Raw genomic sequence first — 18893 nt, 5'->3', positions numbered from 1 at the left:
CTTAAACCACTGAAGAAAATATCCCTCATTTTTAATTGATATTCAATTAGTCTTTTGTACAGGTACTGTATCAAGTATGTTTGTTTCTGAAATTAAAGAGATTATAATAAAAATAATTGACAAGACACCAATAGATTTTAATTCCATACTTTTTGATTGGAAGTACCAGTCTTGAGATACATTGCTGTTTCAAGCAGCTTTATTTGGGACCTGTATTTGTTAAGCCTTTTTTCTATATGTCAAATAGGGCAAGGAAGTGGCTACAGATGTAAGACTGTTGCCCCAGGGCACTGTTATATTTGAAGACATCAGTATTGAGACCTTTGAAGGCACCGTCAACAAGGTTATTCCCAAGGCCCCAACTAAGAATCAGGTTTGTGTTCAAAGCTCAGTCTTCAAAAACTCACATGATAACATTCCCATATAATTGTGATTGTGTTTGTTTGTTTGTTAACACTGAAAAAGCCTGATAACTTTTTTTTTTTTTTTTTTTCAGAATGACCCACTGCCTGGGCGAATCGGTGCCAGAATTAATTTCACAGACAAAGAGCTGCTATTCGGGGAGAAGGACACCAAGTCCAAAGTGACGCTGCTGGAAGGAGACCATGTCCAGTTCAATATTTCAACTGACCGTCGAGACAAATTGGAAAGGGCGACTAACATTGACATCCTCCCTGACACCTTCCATTTCACAAAGGAGGCCCGTGAAATGGTGCGACTGGAGAAAATTTCGACTTGTGTATTTTACTGCTTTTTTCTTTTCTGCTTTTGTTCATGTCTGTTCTTTCTCCATCTCTGCAGGGTGTGATAGCTGCCATGCGTGATGGTTTCGGCTTTATCAAGTGTGTGGACCGTGATGCACGAATGTTCTTTCATTTCAGCGAGGTTCTGGAGGATAGCCAGCTGCACATTTCTGATGAAGTGGAGTTCACTGTTGTTCCTGTGAGTTCTTAGACATCACCAAACCAGAACCAACGTGTGTTGCTCCTTTTCGCTCTACTTTTTGGTGATAGATCAATGTATGGTTCAGGCTAAACGATTTGGAAAATATATGATCTGAGGTTATCAATCGATTAAATTATTTTTAATTGTGATTAATTAAACGCATGTTAATATTTACTGAAAGAGGCCAACAAATTAAGTTAATTTAATATATTATAAATATAATATATACATAATAAAAATTATAATGCTAATTCAAATACATATATTGTGGGAGCAGACAAGCATTTACACAATACAAAACATGGCTTAAGTCAAAATATTGTTTGTTGTATTTCCATATCATTGAACATAACCCTTTTATTGCCCTACTTTGTGCTGTTTTTATTTGTTGGTCTATGTCCTCGTGCTTCAGAAGGATACTTTAAGAACATCTTTGGTTGCGTCGTTTCTCAATGGTTTTCAGCATCTCTAGTAGGGCTGGGTAAAAATATTGATTTTCCAATGCTTTGCAATCTTCATTTGAAGGATATAGATTCTTAAATCTTAAGATCGATCTTTCACTTTATATGGCAACCCTCTATAATGCAAGTAAATTAATGGAATGTGCAACCAAATCTCACACTATGTGACTTAAAATGCCTATGATTAGCCAATGTCTGGAAAATGGCCAGCAGCCATATCACCCTGTAGCTCAAGACCGGTTGCCCACTGAAGCTAAGCAAGGTTGAGCCTGGTCAGTGCCTGGATGGGAGGCCTCCTGAGGAAAACTAAGGTTGCTGCTGGAGAGGTATTAGGGAGGCCAGCAGGGGATGCTCACCCTGTAGTCTGTGTGGGTCCTAATTTCCCAGTAGTGTGATGGGAAGCTATACTGTAAAAAGGCACTGTCCTTCGGATGAGACGTTAAACCGTTGTCCTGACTCTCTGTGGTCATTAAAAATCCCAGGGCACTTTCACTGCAAACTGCAAAGTTTGGTTTAACTCATTCTGTGTCCCAAGACGAGATCCACAGATCCATATGTCATTGTTGTTGATTAAAAAACAAAATAAATATTTCATTTTAATCACACATGGATGCGCTAAATAAACCACGCATGTCTTCTCTTGTTATATGTGGTAGTCTTAAAGAGACAGCACCAATTTAGCATGTGTTCTACATAGTGTAAATACTTGTAAAAAGCACATTATACAAGTAAACAATAAAAATTTTATATATATATATATATATATATATATATATATATATATATATATATATATATATATATATTAGTGTGTGTGTATATATATATACATTTGTGCTCAAGTTTGCATACCCTTGGAGAATTGATAATATATGTGCCATTTTTAAAGAAAACATGAGTGAGCAGGCAAAACACTTCTTTTATTTCTTATGGGATTCATATTCAACTGTAGGTTATAAAAGTATTGCACTATCATAAAACAAAATATGGCAACAAAGAAAAAATGAAATGACCCCTGTTCAAAAGTCTGCATACCCTTAGTTCTTAATATTGTGTATTGCCCCCTTTAGCATCAATGACAGCGTGCAGTCTTTTGTAATAGTTGTCTATGAGGCCCCAAATTCTTGCAGGTGGTATAGCTGCCCATTCATCTTGGCAAAATGCCTCCAGGTAATGCTAAGTCTGTGGTCGTCTTGCATGAACCACACGTTTGAGATCTCCCCAGAGTGGCTTGATGATATTAAGGTCAGGAGACTGTGATGGTCACTCCAGAACCTTCACCTTTTTCTGCTGTAACCACTGGAGGGTCAACTTGGCCTTGTGCTTAGGGTCATTGTCGTGCTGGAAAGTCCAAGAGCGTCCCATGCGCAGCTTTCATTCAGAAGAATACAAATTGTCTGCTAGTATTTTCTGATAACATGCTGCATTCATCTTGCCAGAAGCTGTGAGGCATGTCAAGGTGTTGTCGGGCATATTGTAACCAGGCTTTTTTGTTGCATTGGCGCAGTAAAGGCTTCTTTCTGGCAACTCAACCATGCAGCTCATTTTTTTCAAGTATCGTCGTATTGTGCTCCTTGAAACAACCACACCGTCTTTTTCCAGAGCAGCCTGTGTTTCTCCTGAGGTTATCTGTGGGTTTTTCTTTGTATCCCAAACAATTCTTCTTGCAGTTGTGGCTGAAATCTTACTTGGTCTACCTGACCGTGGCTTGGTATCAAGAGATCCCTGAATTTTCCACTTCTTAAGTGATTGAACAGTACTGACTGGCATTTTCAAGGCTTTGGATATCTTTATATACTTTTCCATCTTTATAAAGTTCCATTACCTTGTTACGCATGTCTTTTGACAGTTCTTTTCTGCTCCCAATGGCTCAGTATCTAGCCTGCTCAGTGCATCCTCGTGAGAGCTAACAAACTCATTGACTATTTATACACAGACACTAATTGCAATTTGAAAAGCCACAGGTGTGGGAAATTAACCTTTAATTGCCATTTAAACCTGTGTGTGTCACCTTGTGTGTCTGTAACAAGGCCAAACATTCAAGGGTATGTAAACTTTTGATCAGAGCCATTTAGGTGATTTCTGTTATTATGATTTAAAAAGGAGGCAAACAACTATGTGATAATAAATGGCTTCATATGATCACTATTCTTAAAAGAAATTTTGCATGATCAGTCATATTTTCAAAATAAATGCTAAAATTTCACAATTTCTGCCAGGGTATGCAAACTTTTGAGCACAACCGTGTGTGTGTGTGTGTGTGTGTGTGTGTGTGTATATATAATATATATATATATATATATATATATATATATATATAATTTCAAGATATTAATTGATGGAATAGACTAATATTCATAATTTTTCAATAGCTAAAAGTGACCGAAATGAGAATGCAAATGGAAGACTGCTACCTTGGCTAAAAAGATATACAAAAAGAATCGTATAAGAAGAGATGCTCATTGCCGAATGGGGCTGATATCAACATCAAATTGGTCACTTTTTAGAGTTGAAAACGATGAAGGCACTCAATCTCCAAAACCAATACTCCAGTCTTAGGCAACAAAACATTAAAAACGCATATCTGCAGACTAGCTGCCTTCGTCAAAATAATTATGTATTAGAGTGCTTTGCTCTTTCAACTCTAAAAAGTTACCAATTTGATGAAAAAGCAAATGATAAAATATAGTTTGTAAAATTAATATTTTTGAATTGTACCTAGAAGGGTTTAGAGGTCTGCACGGGCAAAAAAAAAATGAAACCTGTACCCAAGACCTTGTGGCCCGACCCTACCCGGCCCGAACGATACCATCAGATTTTAAGCCCAAGCCCGAACCCAACCCAAAATCGCTCACTATCTTTATAATTTCTTCTAGCAGGAACTGTTGCTATAGGCTGTATTTTATGTAAGCATATAGGCAACATTCCCAGCAGTATTGAAACTGTAAACATACAGTTTTAACAAGGCATAGTTCTGCTTGGTGCAGAACAATCTGGAATAATATGAAACAATGCAACTGTCCCCTCTTTGCAGCCTGAACTTTAGAATGTTGAATTTTTTTGATGCCTGCGCTAAAAACAATCTAGACGCAGCACAAAGAATGAAACCGAGCACAGGTGTATCGACATTTGAAAATTTGAAGTTCTTTTTAACATTGTGTTTAAAATGTGCTGGTCCTGTGCGAGACACTGAAGAAACAGCGAGACGCTGTGCAACAGACAGACACATTCATTCAGCTTGTGTTTACATAGGAAAACAATGGGAAAACGGAACACACTCACACAAAAACACGTTCAGTGTGAATGGCCCCTAACGTTCGTGCTTGTCTGTCGCCGAGTGACGGCGCATGCGTGAAATGAGTTCAGTAGGCTGGTTTATTTGTTCATTAATTACAAACCTCAACTCGAAGTCCTACTTGAAAAACTGACCCGAACCTGGGTTGCAGACCTCTAGAAGGGTTGCCTAGAAGTTTCCTTTATAGTTAGGAGCATTAGCTGAGAGAGAATTTCTTTAATATTTAAGCAAAATGAATATGAATCTCAACCCATATGAATCGAGATCGGAATCGAATCGATAGCTTGTGAATCGAATCGGAAAATCTGTATCAATACCCAGCCCCAAACTTTAGTCATAAGCACAGTGTTTTTAGGGCGCTGTGTCAAGTTAAATGTAGTTTAAAACTTTGAAAAACGCATCTCGAGATCCCTGAATTCTGTTGTGCTCCGTTCAGCTGTCTTTGAGTGCAAGAACGCATCATCTGTGGAAGGCTGTGCTGCCTGCTCTCGTTGGTTTGACTAGGCGTGTACAGCTGGAGCTTCGACTGCCCCCTATTGCCACATATTCGTAAAACATCAGTGTGGTACATCAAGCTTGAATTGCTCCGATGGTAAGAACGTTCCTTATTATGGAAATTACGTACGGGTCAGGGGAAGGATTAATTGCGTACATATTTTTTAACGCGTTATTTTTCATAATCGCACCAAATTAATGTGTTAAATCGACAGCCCTAATATAAACATTTTGTATTGGAAGTTTTTTTGGACACCAACATCAGCCCATAACAGTGCCAGCTTGGTCGAAGAAGGCTGCCCATTTCAGCAAGCACATTTCTTGTTTTTAAATATTTTGGAATGAAGTTTGTGTCAATGTGAATATTGTATTATGTATCAGTTGGTCATCGGCCACCCTTTTTTTTTTTTAGATATTAGGATCATACATTGAAAAACCTAGATCATTAGACATCTAGTAGTTTTTGCTGTACACAAGGCAGAGATAAAGGTAAAATTGACATCTTGCATACCCTCTTAGGACATGCTGTCAGCCCAGAGGAACCATGCTGTGCGGATCAAAAAGCTACCCAAAGGCACTGTGTCATTCCACACTCAATCTGATCTGCGTTTTGTGGGACTGGTGGAGAAAGAAGCCGTGTCTGCAACCGCCACCAAGATCTCCAGTCCCAGCAAAGGCAAAGAGAAGGTAGGAGAGCTTTCTACTTCCTGAGTTAGACTTGACTCCCCAGAAAGACCAAAAGGATGCTAATCAAAGTAGAGGGAACCACAATTTTCATAAAGGTCTAATAAATCTGTGAAGATTTTAGGAGAACCACCAGCCATTAGTGGAAAATAGGGACTTTGAACATGGTAGAAAGTCAGTATTTTTCTCTACTTGGAATTCTCCAAATTTTTATCTGCCAGTTTTTGTTTTAAACGGTCTCTGTGGCTAAGTAATGAAGTACAAATAGCATGGATTGAGTTGAGACAAATTTTTGCTTTTGGCTGCTTTTTCTGATCTTCTTTCCTTTTCTTTCCTCTTTCCTTTTTTTTAAACCATGCTCCTCTTCATTAGAAAAAAGACAAGGTAGGCTGCTGTTTTCTGCATGCTGCCTCTTCTCAACATAAACAGCTTAGTCATATCTGTTCTCAACTTTTTTTTTATTTTACTGAAGAGGCATACACAGGATGTGGTTTACCCTGTTGTGATGTTACTTTCACAAAGGTTTTATTTTAACTCCTCTGCATGGATTGTAGTTGAGTTACAGACCTGCCCCCAAATTGAACTTGCTAAATTCTTGCAGTATCTGCAAATCGCATACATGCTTGGATTTGGTTAGCAAAGTCATAGATTAGCACAGATCACTGTCTAATCCTCTGCCTTTTTCCTTTTTTAAGGGTAAAGTTGAAAAGGTCAGTTTGATGTGTTTGACACTTTTTGGGGAACACGGGCTGTTGGCATGAGCAGAGATTGATTTGAACCGCTTTAAATCATAAGATGCGTCATTAACTTCAAAACCATGCCAAGTCAACCAAGCTCTGCCACTCAAGAGTGTGCATTCTTGTGTTAATGTGTGCATGATGACTAACTCATGTGATGCATTAAATATCTGGATTTATTTTGGCTTTTCATTCACTCATCATGTAAATGCACATTTCCCCATGCTTTGCGGCTTTTTGGAGATTTGTTCTGCAAGGCCATATTAATGGAGTTCCAAAATTTCAAACTACTGTTATCCAGAGACAAAGTCTTGTTTACATATGGTCCTCAAGTATATGCAGTCCCATGCTTCTCCACAGTTCACAATACAAGTTCTTGCTCTTACTTTGAACTAATCTAAGAAGTTATTTTCCTAGGAGAAATAAACAACGCATTAGTCCAGAGCTTTGCCAAATCGGTATATTTGAAATCAGTCCTAAATGTATTGTTTGTTAAATGTAAATGGCTGCTTATGTGCTTATGTTTGTGCCACCAGGATGTAGAGGAAGGCTTGATTGCGTTTGAAGACATTGGAGTGAAACAGTCTATTCCCTACCATATTAAAGACCTGGAGGGAGCCGCTTACCCACAACTTGGAGACAAGGTACTTTCAGTTTTGACTGACTGAAAGGTTGAAATGCTTTAATTTTTTAGGATGCAAATAGAAATTAGTTCAACCAAAGAAATCTATATATGTGCACATCTTTCTCATTTTCATTTTAAAATCAAATGGGTGATATTAAATGGTGGTAATTGAGTTTTTAATGTAAGCCTCATATCTCCACTAGGTGGAGTTCTCTATCAGTGAGGTGAAACGCACTGGACAGCAGAGTGCTGTGTCCATCAAGATCCTTAATCGCACTGTTGGCTCCAAGAGACTTTTGGGATACATAGCAACGCTGAAAGATAACTTTGGCTTCATAGAGACGGCCAATCATGATCAGGAGATCTTCTTCCACTATAGGTAATGCAAGTTTCTTACTGGCTTTGAATGTCATCATTATGTTGTGAATTGTTGCTGAAATGTGTTCTCTGTGCAGTGAGGTATGCGGGGATGTTGATAACTTTGACCTGGGTGATACAGTAGAATACACTCTCTCCAAGGGCAAAGGAAACAAAATCAGTGCTGAGAAGGTCACCAAAGTTGCTGCTGGTATGTTGTTTTTAGCCTTTCTTTGTGGCTTCTCAGCTTGGTTTAAGACGTCAATAATACTTGGTCCATGCAAGTGATGCAACTGTGTGACTGTCTGTCTCAGTGAATGGAGTGGGAGAGGATGTCAGTAGTACAGTGTTCCTGGGGAAATTGGTTCGGCCCCTGCGCAGTGTGGACCCTTCACAGACTGAGTACCAAGGCCTCATTGAGATCACAGAGGAGGGTGAGTGACATGATACAAAGACCCAGTGTGTTTTTTCCTCGATGTGAAAAATGGGAAGAAACTGTCCTAGTTCTTTCGTATGCAGTCCCTCACAAAATCTGCATCTTCATTCTATCAGAGTTCCTTGAAACCTTTTAATAATTATACTCAATTGTAATTTCATACTGTTCTCCGATCAATCACTTTACCAGGCTCCAGTAAGGGTCAGAGTTATCCATTTGGCATTGTTGGTATGGCCAATAAAGGTGACTGTCTGCAAAAGGGGGAGATGGTAAAATTTCAGTTATGTACAGTGGCCCAGACTGGACAAAAGATGGCCTGCAACATAATGCCTCAGCGTAGAGCCCTGGTAGAGTGCGTCAAAGATCAGGTATTGAAACATGTCCATTGTGAGTTTAATGATAACACACTGACTTGAAAAACATTAGCTTGAATTACTGCTGTTGTTCCCTGTTATAATGAAGACTCTGGCAAACTGTGGTCTGTATGTCCCCAGTTTGGTTTCATCACATATGAAATTGGAGAAAGCAAGAAGCTGTTTTTCCATGTAAAGGAGGTGCAGGAAGGTCTGGAGCTGCAGACAGGAGATGAAGTGGAGTTTTCGGTTATCTTGAACCAACGCACAGGCAAGTGCAGTGCCTGCAATGTCCACAGAGTCAGGTAAGTGTTCGCATCTCGGTAGTATCTTTTGTTATAAAGACCCGATTTGTTTTCTGAATGATGATTGTTGTAATAGATTCTGAACTGTAAAAGGTGTATTATAGTCTTGTTTACCGCTGTTTTGCATAATTTTGCCCTCTTCATTGTTACTCGATTTAACCAGTTTAATTCATTTATTGTTTACAGTGAAGGTCCAAAACCAGTAGCAACACCTCGACCTGACAGACTTGTCAATCGCTTGAAGAGCATTACTCTGGATGACAGCAATGCCCCCCGTCTGGTTATCATCAGACAGCCTCGTGGCCCAGACAATTCTAAGGTAATCGGAGGAGTCTACACTTCCAACCATGCATTTCTCAGTGTTTAATGATTTCATAGATGCATGCACACATGGTCCGGAATTACCTCTTTACTTACATTTTGACATGGGATGCACTGATGTACCAGGCCACCATTATGTATCGGCCAATTATTGACCAAATTAAAACCATCGGCAAATCGGGTTAAGCATAAAAAGCAGATATAAAAAAAACTAATGGTTCATTCATAATTATCAACACTTTTTTTTTGTTGTTGTTTTTTTTTAACAAAGTGAATTCAAATTCACAATCAATAAATAATGATAGCCACAAAATGTGATATAACATTTTTAATCATTCTCTTTCTCTCATTGAGGAAAAACCATTGTTATGTGACTGTTGTGAAAGTGGCACTTATACATGAGGTAAAATCATCCAAAATGCTTTCAAACCAGCAAACTTTGACTTCTAAGACAGTGGTATGGTATCCATTAAGGCTGCAGAATTAATTGAGTTGAGATTGAAATCGCAATATGGTCTTGTGCGATTACAAAACTTGAAAGGCTGCTTTTTAAAACAGACTGCAATAAGTGCTTCAGCCAGCATTGTGTAAGCTAGCGGCACCCTCTAGCGGTGTAGATGGCAATATCCATTATCTATTATGCCCCGAAAGAAGGGCATTTTGTTCCTTTTTGGTTTAAAATGTTTTATTTTTCCATGATATGGTTGACATTTCCGTGGAATTGCCCAACATATGCATTGTATGAATTTGTGATGATCGATTATATACAGTACAGACATGTAAAATGTATGTTCTGTTATTTTGAACTGCAAAAATATTTTGGAATTACAAAATAAATCACATCAATCATCATGCTATGGCATTTACTGTAGTTATTTAAAAAAAAAATCTTTTATCCTCTATTTGTTTTTGATTGTGGCCCTCTTTATATATATATATATATATATATATATATATATATATATATATATATATATATATATATATATATATATATACACATATATACACACACACACACACACACACACACACACACACACACATTAGTATTTTTGGGGGGCCTGGGTAGCTCAGCAAGTAAAGATGCTGACTACCACCCCTGGAGTCGTGAGCTCGAATCCAGGGCATGCTGAGTAACTCCAGCCAGGTCTCCTAAGCAACTAAATTGGCCCAGTTGCTAGGGAGGGTAGAGTTCTCGTGGTCGCTATAATGTGGTTTGCTCTCGGTGGGGCGCATCTCCTCGTATGTCTCCGTGGTAACGCACTCAAGCCACGTGATAAGATGCGTGGATTGACAGTCTCGGATGCGGAGGCAACTGAGATTCGTCCTCCGCCACCCGGATTGAGGCGAGTCACTACACCACCACGAGGACTTAGCGCGCATTGGGAATTGGGCATTCCAAATTGTGGAGAAAAAGGGGAGGAAAAAATATATATTTTATTTTTAATTAATTTTATCCCCTTTTCTCCCAATTTGGAATGCCCAATTCCCACTACTTACTAGGTCCTCGTGGTGGCGCATTTACTCTCCTCAATCCGGGTGGCGGAGGACAAGTCTCAGTTGCCTCCGCTTCTGAGACAGTCAATCCATGCATCTTATCACGTGGCTCGCTGTGCATGACACCGCGGAGACTCGCAGTATGTGGAGGCTCATGCTATTCTCCGATCCATGCACAACTTACCACGCGCCCCATTGAGAGTGAGAACCACTAATTGCGACCACGAGGAGGTTACCCCATGTGACTACCCTCCCTAGCAACCAGGCCAATTTGGTTGCTTAGGAGACCTGGCTGGAGTCACTCAGCACACCCTGGATTCGAACTCGCGACTCCAGGGGTGGTAGTCGGCGTCAATACTCGCTGAGCTACCCAGGCCCCCTTGGCTCTCTTTAAAATTTTGGCCTGTCATGTGTTAAACAGATCCAATCCATGTTCAATTGAAATTATTTGTAGTTAGAACAATAAAAAGCTTTTGTACCTCTTTGTACATTTTTAAAACTTGAGCAAAACAGTGATCTTTTGACAAAATAAGGTAAGTGGCATAATATCTGTATCGGCCTATAATTTTTTATTAATATCGGTATCGGCCAAATATTTTTAGATCGGTGCATCCTTATGACATCGGTGCATGAGTTCTGGTTTGAGATATTCTAGAGATTTTTAGGCATGAACCATTGTTAATGAGAGGATGTTCTTGTAAGTGAATTTATGTTTTCTGGAACTTTGTTTATACAGGGCTTCAATGTTGAGAGAAAATCCCGCCAGCCTGGTGTTACTGACTGAGTACTCTTCACCCCCTCCTCGTTATGGAAGAAACGCCTTGAGAAGAAAAGCAATCAGACAAGGACAGGGGAAGGGATTTGTGTTTCTGTCCCTCTTTCTTTCTTTCTTTCTCCCTCTCTCTCACCCACAGACACAATTCATTGAGTACCATGCACATCAAAACTTGACAATAAGCACACAAGTCCCTTCCACTGTCACAGAATCCCTTGCAACAAGACAATTCTCATCTCATTTGTCTTCATTGTTTGCGTTACGTTTTTGCAAAGTACAACCCCCTGTTGTATGAGTGTGTGTGGGTATGCATCACATGTTTGGAAACTTGTAAGGGTATGATTGTTATGCAGAGGTGAGAGGGGAAAAAAGGGGGGTTTGTGTTCTCACACCTTTTAGGTTGAGGTGTTTGACCTGTTTCATTTCTGCTGAAATTGAAATGCCTGGAATTCTGCACCTGCTACTGTGTGAGTGAGTTGTTTTGTTTGTTTTAGAGTAGCTTTGCTTGTCTATATTTCAAATTTTGTTATATACTTTATTCTTCCTGTATCACTTGAAAACTTGTCCCTATGTTGAGTTTCTTGCCCAGTGACTAAATATATCTGGGCTCTTTTGGGTGAGAAGTAAATGTGTCCTAAGTTTTTCTCATTTTTTTTTTTCATACTCAATTCTATTTCTAGTGTAGCTTTTAACATGACATAGATCTGATAAACAACAAAATAAATAGCTCTGGCCTCAGAACTCTCTTGTGTATGCTTTTTCTGATTGTGTAAATTACCTTGGCCTTTTTCCGTAAAAGCCTTATATATATATATATATATATATATATATATATATATATATATATATATATATATATATATATTCCTGTCCTGATTTCACAAGATCTCTGTTTTTTTGGGCAAGTGCAGAATTCCTAATGGCATCTTGTAGCCTGCAGTTCTTTTTATATAGATTTTTCTTTTTTCTTTGCACATGCATTTCATGAGTTCAATTTAAACTCAATGTCTGCTAATGAATAAATTAATAAAGAAAAAGGTCCCTAAAAACAGAAAAAAAAAAGAAAAAAAATGTGGTGTCTCTATCCCCAATCAGCCACTGAAATATAAGAGCAAGTTTAGGATGAGTATTCCCAAGTACAAAATACTGGTGTGCATACTCCCGTACCTGTGGGTTGAAATATACTCTTATGTAATGTGTGCTTTTACTTGGGTGGGCTTTTAAAAACCTAAATAAATTAAACAAATGTGTGTATTGAGGAAAAGGGGGAAATGTAATGAGTAAAAATTAGCAGGAATTCAGTTACATGGATAGAAGCTATTTGCAGTGCTGCTTATGACAAATGGAACTATAACTGTCATAAGTTTTCTCTGGAGCACCCTGGGTTTGTGTTGAACCTTAGGATTCTATATACTTTTGTTAATGGTCTTGAATGAAACAATTGAAATAAACATTTTATGAGAATCAAAGATGCATCACGTTTAATTTTGTACCAGCAAGAACTGTTCAGAAACTCAAAACTCGCCTTTAAATACTAACATTTTGTGACAATAAAGGAATTTTCTGGGTTTAATACAAGTTAAACTTCATCAAAAGCATTTGTGGCATACTGTCTACCACCTTTTTTTTCGCTGATCCTTTTTGCCCTTTGTTTATTAAAAAAAAATATATATATATATATATACAGGTGCATCTCAATAAATTAGAATGTCGTGGAAAAGTTCATTTATTTCAGTAATTCAACTCAAATTGTGAAACTCATGTATTAAATAAATTCAATGCACACAGACTGAAGTAGTATAAGTCTTTGGTTCTTTTAATTGTGATGATTTTGGCTCACATTTAACAAAAACCCACCAATTCACTATCTCAAAAAATTAAAATAAGGTGACATGCCAATCAGATAATCAACTCAAAACACCTGCAAAGGTTTCCTGAGCCTTCAAAATGGTCTCTCAGTTTGGTTCACTAGGCTACACAATCATGGGGAAGACTGCTGATCTGACAGTTGTCCAGAAGACAATCATTGACACCCTTCACAAGGAGGGTAAGCCACAAACATTCAAGCTGGCTGTTCACAGAGTGCTGTATCCAAGCATGTTAACATAAAGTTGAGTGGAAGGAAAAAGTGTGGAAGAAAAAGATGCACAACCGAGAGAACCGCAGCCTTATGAGGATTGTCAAGCAAAATCGATTCAAGAATTTGGGTGAACTTCACAAGGAATGGACTGAGGCTGGGGTCAAGGCATCAAGAGCCACCATACACAGACATGTCAAGGAATTTGGCTACAGTTGTCGTATTCCTCTTGTTAAGCCACTCCTGAACCACAGACAACGTCAGAGGCGTCTTACCTGGGCTAAGGAGAAGAAGAACTGGACTGTTGCCCAGTGGTCCAAAGTCCTCTTTTCAGATGAGAGCAAGTTTTGTATTTCATTTGGAAACCAAGGTCTTAGAGTCTGGAGGAAGGGTGGAGAAGCTCATAGCCCAAGTTGCTTGAAGTCCAGTGTTAAGTTTCCACAGTCTGTGATGATTTGGGGTGCAATGTCATCTGCTGGTGTTGGTCCATTGTGTTTTTTGAAAACCAAAGTCACTGCACCCATTTACCAAGAAATTTTGGAGCACTTCATGTTTCCTTCTGCTGACCAGCTTTTTAAAGATGCTGATTTCATTTTCCAGCAGGATTTGGCACCTGCCCACACTGCCAAAAGCACCAAAAGTTGGTTAAATGACCATGGTGTTGGTGTGCTTGACTGGCCAGCAAACTCACCAGACCTGAACCCCATAGAGAATCTATGGGGTATTGTCAAGAGGGAAATGAGAAACAAGAGACCAAAAAATGCAGATGAGCTGAAGGCCACTGTCAAAGAAACCTGGGCTTCCATACCACCTCAGCAGTGCCACAAACTAATCACCTCCATGCCACGCCGAACTGAGGCAGTAATTAAAGCAAAAGGAGCCCCTACCAAGTATTGAGTACATAATACAGTAAATGAACATACTTTCCAGAAGGCCAACAATTCACTAAAAATGTTTTTTTTATTGGTCTTATGATGTATTCTAATTTTTTGAGATAGTGAATTGGTGGGTTTTTGTTAAATGTGAGCCAAAATCATCACAATTAAAAGAACCAAAGACTTAAAATACTTCAGTCTGTGTGCACTGAATTTATTTAATACACGAGTTTCACAATTTGAGTTGAATTACTGAAATAAATGAACTTTTCCACGACATTCTAATTTATTGAGATGCACCTGTATATATATATATATATATATGAGAAAACTGGTACAGTAAGTCACCCACAATGGAACTGAATGAGGCTGGTCCATAAATGTTTAACAATTTTAAAAGTATAGCCAAAAGACAAAAAATGATATGTTAACATAAATTTAGTGTGATAGAATAGCTTACAAATTTTATCTGTGTAAAATAATATTCAATATTACAACTTCATTGTCATGAGGATGTAAGGCTGGCAAACCCTGTAATCAGGTCAAAATGCTATAATGCCAGTTAATCCCTGATTTTATCACACTAAAATCAAGGTAACGTATAATGTTTTCACTTGTGGCTATGCTTTTGAAACGTGTATTTTAACAATTATGGACTGGCCCCTTTCAATTCCACATGCCTTATTGCAACAGATTTATATATATATATATATATATCAAAATTATTTTTTGTGGTAATCAACATTATGCCTCAAATGCAGTCATAACTGACAGAGCATAACTTGTTTTGAACCCAGAACATTCCTTTAAGCATGCATGAGGTGTCAGTGAACAGCACAAGGCAGATTTAGAACTGTATTTATTTGCCTAAACTCTTGTGCTTCCAAGGTGTATGGTGATTTCAGAGCGATGCACAACTTTTGGTTTTGTCCCTTTTGATGGATTCTGACTCTGTGACCATCGCGTCCACCATTCCCTCAGGTCTGCTGGTCCACTTGATGGGGGATGTGATATCTGGTTTGCAGAAACAAACACGTATGGAAGTTTGGACTCCAGTGTTGTGACTACACTTTTTGATCCATTGTCTCCATGTAACACATCCGCTGACATCGGTGTTTGTTTGATGCTTGGGTCAGCATGCTGCAACACAGGATTCGGTGTGTCCACTTGACTATTCTGTCCAGTGGCATTTTCATGCAAATGTCCCATTTGAAGCTGCAGAGTGTGTCGCAGGTCCATAGCTTGGCATTTCTGTTTGTATTCTTCTAATTTAGCTTTGCACTTTGCAGCTTCCTCCTTAATCTGAAAGAACTGCCTCTGCAGGTCTCTCTCGTGGCCTTCCTCTGCCTTGAGCTCATTCATCCAAAACTCGATCTGTTCCTCTTCTTCCAACAGTGACTCGAAACTCTGTCTGGAATCTTGTTGCTCTTCAAGCTCACTGATCAGCTGGTCAGTTGATTCTATTTTCAGTTTGAGATTTTTCAGACTTGCTTGTTGTTGGATGATCAGTCTTCTTAACTCTACAATCTCCTCACTTTCAGTTTTAGGAATCTGTGGAATCATTGCCTTGCCAGTTGTGATGGTTTTCAACTCCTCTGTGTCTTTTCTTATCACTTCCTCTTTTCTCACACTCATACCATACTCATCATTACATCTGCCACGTTTCCCAAGGCAACTGATCAAAGGCTGATGTAGAGTGACTCTATTTTTGTCTTTTTTGTCCTTTCCTTGTAGTGCTCCAGAGACCAAGGTACTTTTGGTTTGTTTCGGAGATGCCTTATCTGAGTACTCATTTCCTTCTTTCCCCTTATCTTGTCCTAATTGTGGCCTCCCGCCTTTGCCCAAGTTTTCCAGCCAACCCCATGCTTCCTCCATTAGTGTCAGCGACTTCCTCTTGGGTCTCTTTGGTTCCTCGGGGGGCGGCTCGGAGTGGAGGCAGAGACGCGATAGTGGTGGAAGACTCTGTCGGTGTAGGGCAATTCCCCCACTGCCTCTCCTTGCCCTCCCGCCCCCTTCTGCTCGCCTCATTTGAGCTTTGGGCTGGCTTGTTTCTTCCCCAAGGGATGGACCGATATGCTTCAAAGTAAGCTGCACCTCCTTCGCTTGTTCACCATATTTTTCCAAGGACTCCAGGAGCCGTTCATCCGGAGTTACATTACGTTCATACTCTTTGAACTTCTCTCTCAGAGTATATCGCCCAGTGCGACCTAAGTGTAAGAACAACATTAAAAAGTGGGAAACATTATAGGGTTAATTTTACTCTGCCCATGTACTGTATTTCCAACAAATACCTGCAACCTACTAGTAGTATGTTCTCTTTGGTCATGTTATATGTCATATACACTCACTTAGTGCTTTATTAGGAACACTTATGTTCCTAATAAAGTGCTCGACATGGTCTTCTGCTGTTGTAGCCCATCCGCCTCAAGGTTTGGCATGTTGTGCATTCTGAGATGCTATTCTGCTCACTACAATTGCACAGAGTGGTTATCTGAGTTACTGTAGCCTTTGTCAACTCGAACCAGTCTGGCCATTCTCTGTTGACCTCATCAACGAGGCGTTTCTGTCTGCAGAACTGCCGCTCACTGTATTTTTTGTTTGTTTTTGGCACCATTCTGAGTAAACTCTAGAGACTGTTGTGCATGAAAATCCCTGGAGATCAGCAGTTACAGAAATACCCAAACCAGCTCGTCTGGCACCAACAATCATGCCATGGTTTAAATCACTGAGATCACTTTTTTTCCCCCATTCTGATGGTTGATGTGAACATTAACTGAAGCTCCTGACCTGTATCTGAGTGATTTTTGCATTGTACTGCTGCCACACAATTGGCTAATTAGATAATCGCATGATTAAGTAGGTGTACAGGTGTTCCTAATAAAGTGCTTAGTGAGTGTATATCAGATTATGCATCAATCGTTGTTTTTTTTTTGCATGTTTATGCTATAGTAAGTACCCTCCAGGTACCCTTTAAAGGAGTCCCAAATATCTATTTATGTACTCTAGTAACTTCAAAATATTTTTCAAGTGCCTCAAAGCTTTTCCCTTATCATGGATTTACTGGATGAACCATTCACAGTCCTTAGAGTTCTGGTAGAAACTAAAAGTTTCTCAGAGACCTGAAAGGCTGTCTGAAAAACCTCCAGAGGATTCTGCCAGTGTGGCACCTGAGGAACCCCAAATGGTTCTTTAATATCTTTAAATATGTACAGTTCAGACATAGACTTACCAAGTGCCCGTGCTAAAGCGATGACCACCTCCTGACACGTTGTTTTTTCAGTGACTCCACAAACGATGCGCTGAACTCCTTCAACATACACCTTTACCTCCATCTAAAAACAAAATATTCTATCTCAGGCTGTTTCTATAATTATAATTAATTAATAATTAATTATTCTCTAAACTTTATTGTAAGTTCTACAATGTCCCGTTCTCAAGACAACTATTTAATAAGACAAACACCAACCCAACACCATTCATTATCAACTGAAACTTAAAGCAAAGAGAGAAAATTTTCCTCATGTTCACTGTATTTAATCCAACAGTGACATGATCATTGGTTTAGGCTCTTTGTAGAAAACAATTACCTAATCTAAACAAACAATTCGATCTTGGTTGTATTATACATTTGGGAAACACTACAATGAGGTTGTGTTCATTACCATTAACTACAATAGTTAACAAGAACTTAATAATTCAACAATATTTTTACAGCACTTATTAATCTTGGTTAACTGTGGTTAACATACTCAAATAGCTTTTTAGAAAAACTGAAAAACAAATAGCCTAGACAAATAGAACCTCGTTGTTAGGTGTTAACCAAATTAGAAAAGAAACAAACAAATTATTGGCATGAAAATTATTAAAAAATATGCTTCACTAATCAAGAAATTTTCCAAAAATGGGAAAAAGAACATAGCAGACACTAACCACTGTTCATTATGAAAGGTGTGCACTGTACCTGTCCTTCAGCTGATCTCAAGATTCTTTCAGTTGAAATGTGTCTTCCAGTAAAATCCTTGCATTTAGATGAGGGGCAGTTCGGTATATGTTGTCCTGTACATGGAAAAGTCTTGTCACCATTGACTTAACTGGACATGTACAAACCCTTCCCTTCAGTAAACACTCAGATCAAGACTGATAACAGTTTCCCAAGACAAGTTTTTTTTTTTTTTTTTTTTTTTTTTTTTAATGGATGCTAATTATTTTGAATCTGAGTAAACATGTTTACACTGAACTTGAGTCCCTAAACATGCTGTAGAATTACTCTCCTCCTAAAGTATCTTAATATTTTTGTTTAGATAAATAGGCAACATTAAGTTGTTTTAAACTTTAACTTAAAGGAATATTCCAGGTTCAATACAGGTTAAGCTCAGTCGACAGCATTTATGGCATAATGTTGATTACCACAAAAAATAATTTAGACCCATCCCTCCTTTTCTTTAAAAATGCAAAACTCTGGATTACACTGAGACATTTACAATGGAAGTGAATGTTAAAATACTCACTGTTTCAAACGTATAACCACAAGATGTAAACAATATGCATATTAAGATTATTTTAGTCTGATAAAATCGCTTTCTAACCTTTTCTGTGTAAAGTTATATTTAATTTTACACTTCGCTGCCATGACGACGTAATGCCGTAATCCT

The 18893-nt window shown here is 38.6% G+C and overlaps 2 protein-coding genes across 7 annotated transcripts in view; one reads left to right on the top strand and one right to left on the bottom strand.

Annotated features, from left to right (window-relative positions):
- LOC127414853 (cold shock domain-containing protein E1-like) overlaps positions 1-12764 on the top strand; it is a 34074-nt gene extending 21310 nt beyond the window's left edge. For all 6 annotated transcript variants that reach the window (XM_051653205.1, XM_051653204.1, XM_051653203.1 and 3 more), the window contains 12 exons: positions 248-373; positions 497-712; positions 802-942; positions 5716-5883; positions 7154-7261; positions 7446-7621; positions 7698-7810; positions 7914-8033; positions 8225-8403; positions 8530-8693; positions 8880-9012; positions 11251-12764. In XM_051653205.1, coding sequence (XP_051509165.1) covers positions 248-373; positions 497-712; positions 802-942; positions 5716-5883; positions 7154-7261; positions 7446-7621; positions 7698-7810; positions 7914-8033; positions 8225-8403; positions 8530-8693; positions 8880-9012; positions 11251-11298 — 1692 coding nt within the window. In that variant the 3' untranslated portion in view covers positions 11299-12764. The remainder of the gene's footprint in view (positions 1-247; positions 374-496; positions 713-801; positions 943-5715; positions 5884-7153; positions 7262-7445; positions 7622-7697; positions 7811-7913; positions 8034-8224; positions 8404-8529; positions 8694-8879; positions 9013-11250) is intronic.
- A 2003-nt stretch (positions 12765-14767) lies between these two features.
- On the bottom strand, positions 14768-18275 carry LOC127414858 (ras association domain-containing protein 8-like). Its single transcript, XM_051653211.1, has 3 exons — positions 18203-18275; positions 17471-17573; positions 14768-16448 (listed from the first exon to the last, which is right to left on the bottom strand). Exons 2-3 carry the CDS (start codon positions 17571-17573, stop codon positions 15109-15111), a joined length of 1443 nt encoding a protein of 480 aa, XP_051509171.1. The 5' UTR covers positions 18203-18275; the 3' UTR covers positions 14768-15108.
- Positions 18276-18893: the final 618 nt, after the last annotated feature.

Source organism: Myxocyprinus asiaticus, chromosome 24 (genome assembly GCF_019703515.2).
Source record: "Myxocyprinus asiaticus isolate MX2 ecotype Aquarium Trade chromosome 24, UBuf_Myxa_2, whole genome shotgun sequence".
Lineage (NCBI taxonomy): Eukaryota > Metazoa > Chordata > Actinopteri > Cypriniformes > Catostomidae > Myxocyprinus > Myxocyprinus asiaticus.
This window is presented reverse-complemented; position numbering and strand designations above follow the sequence as displayed.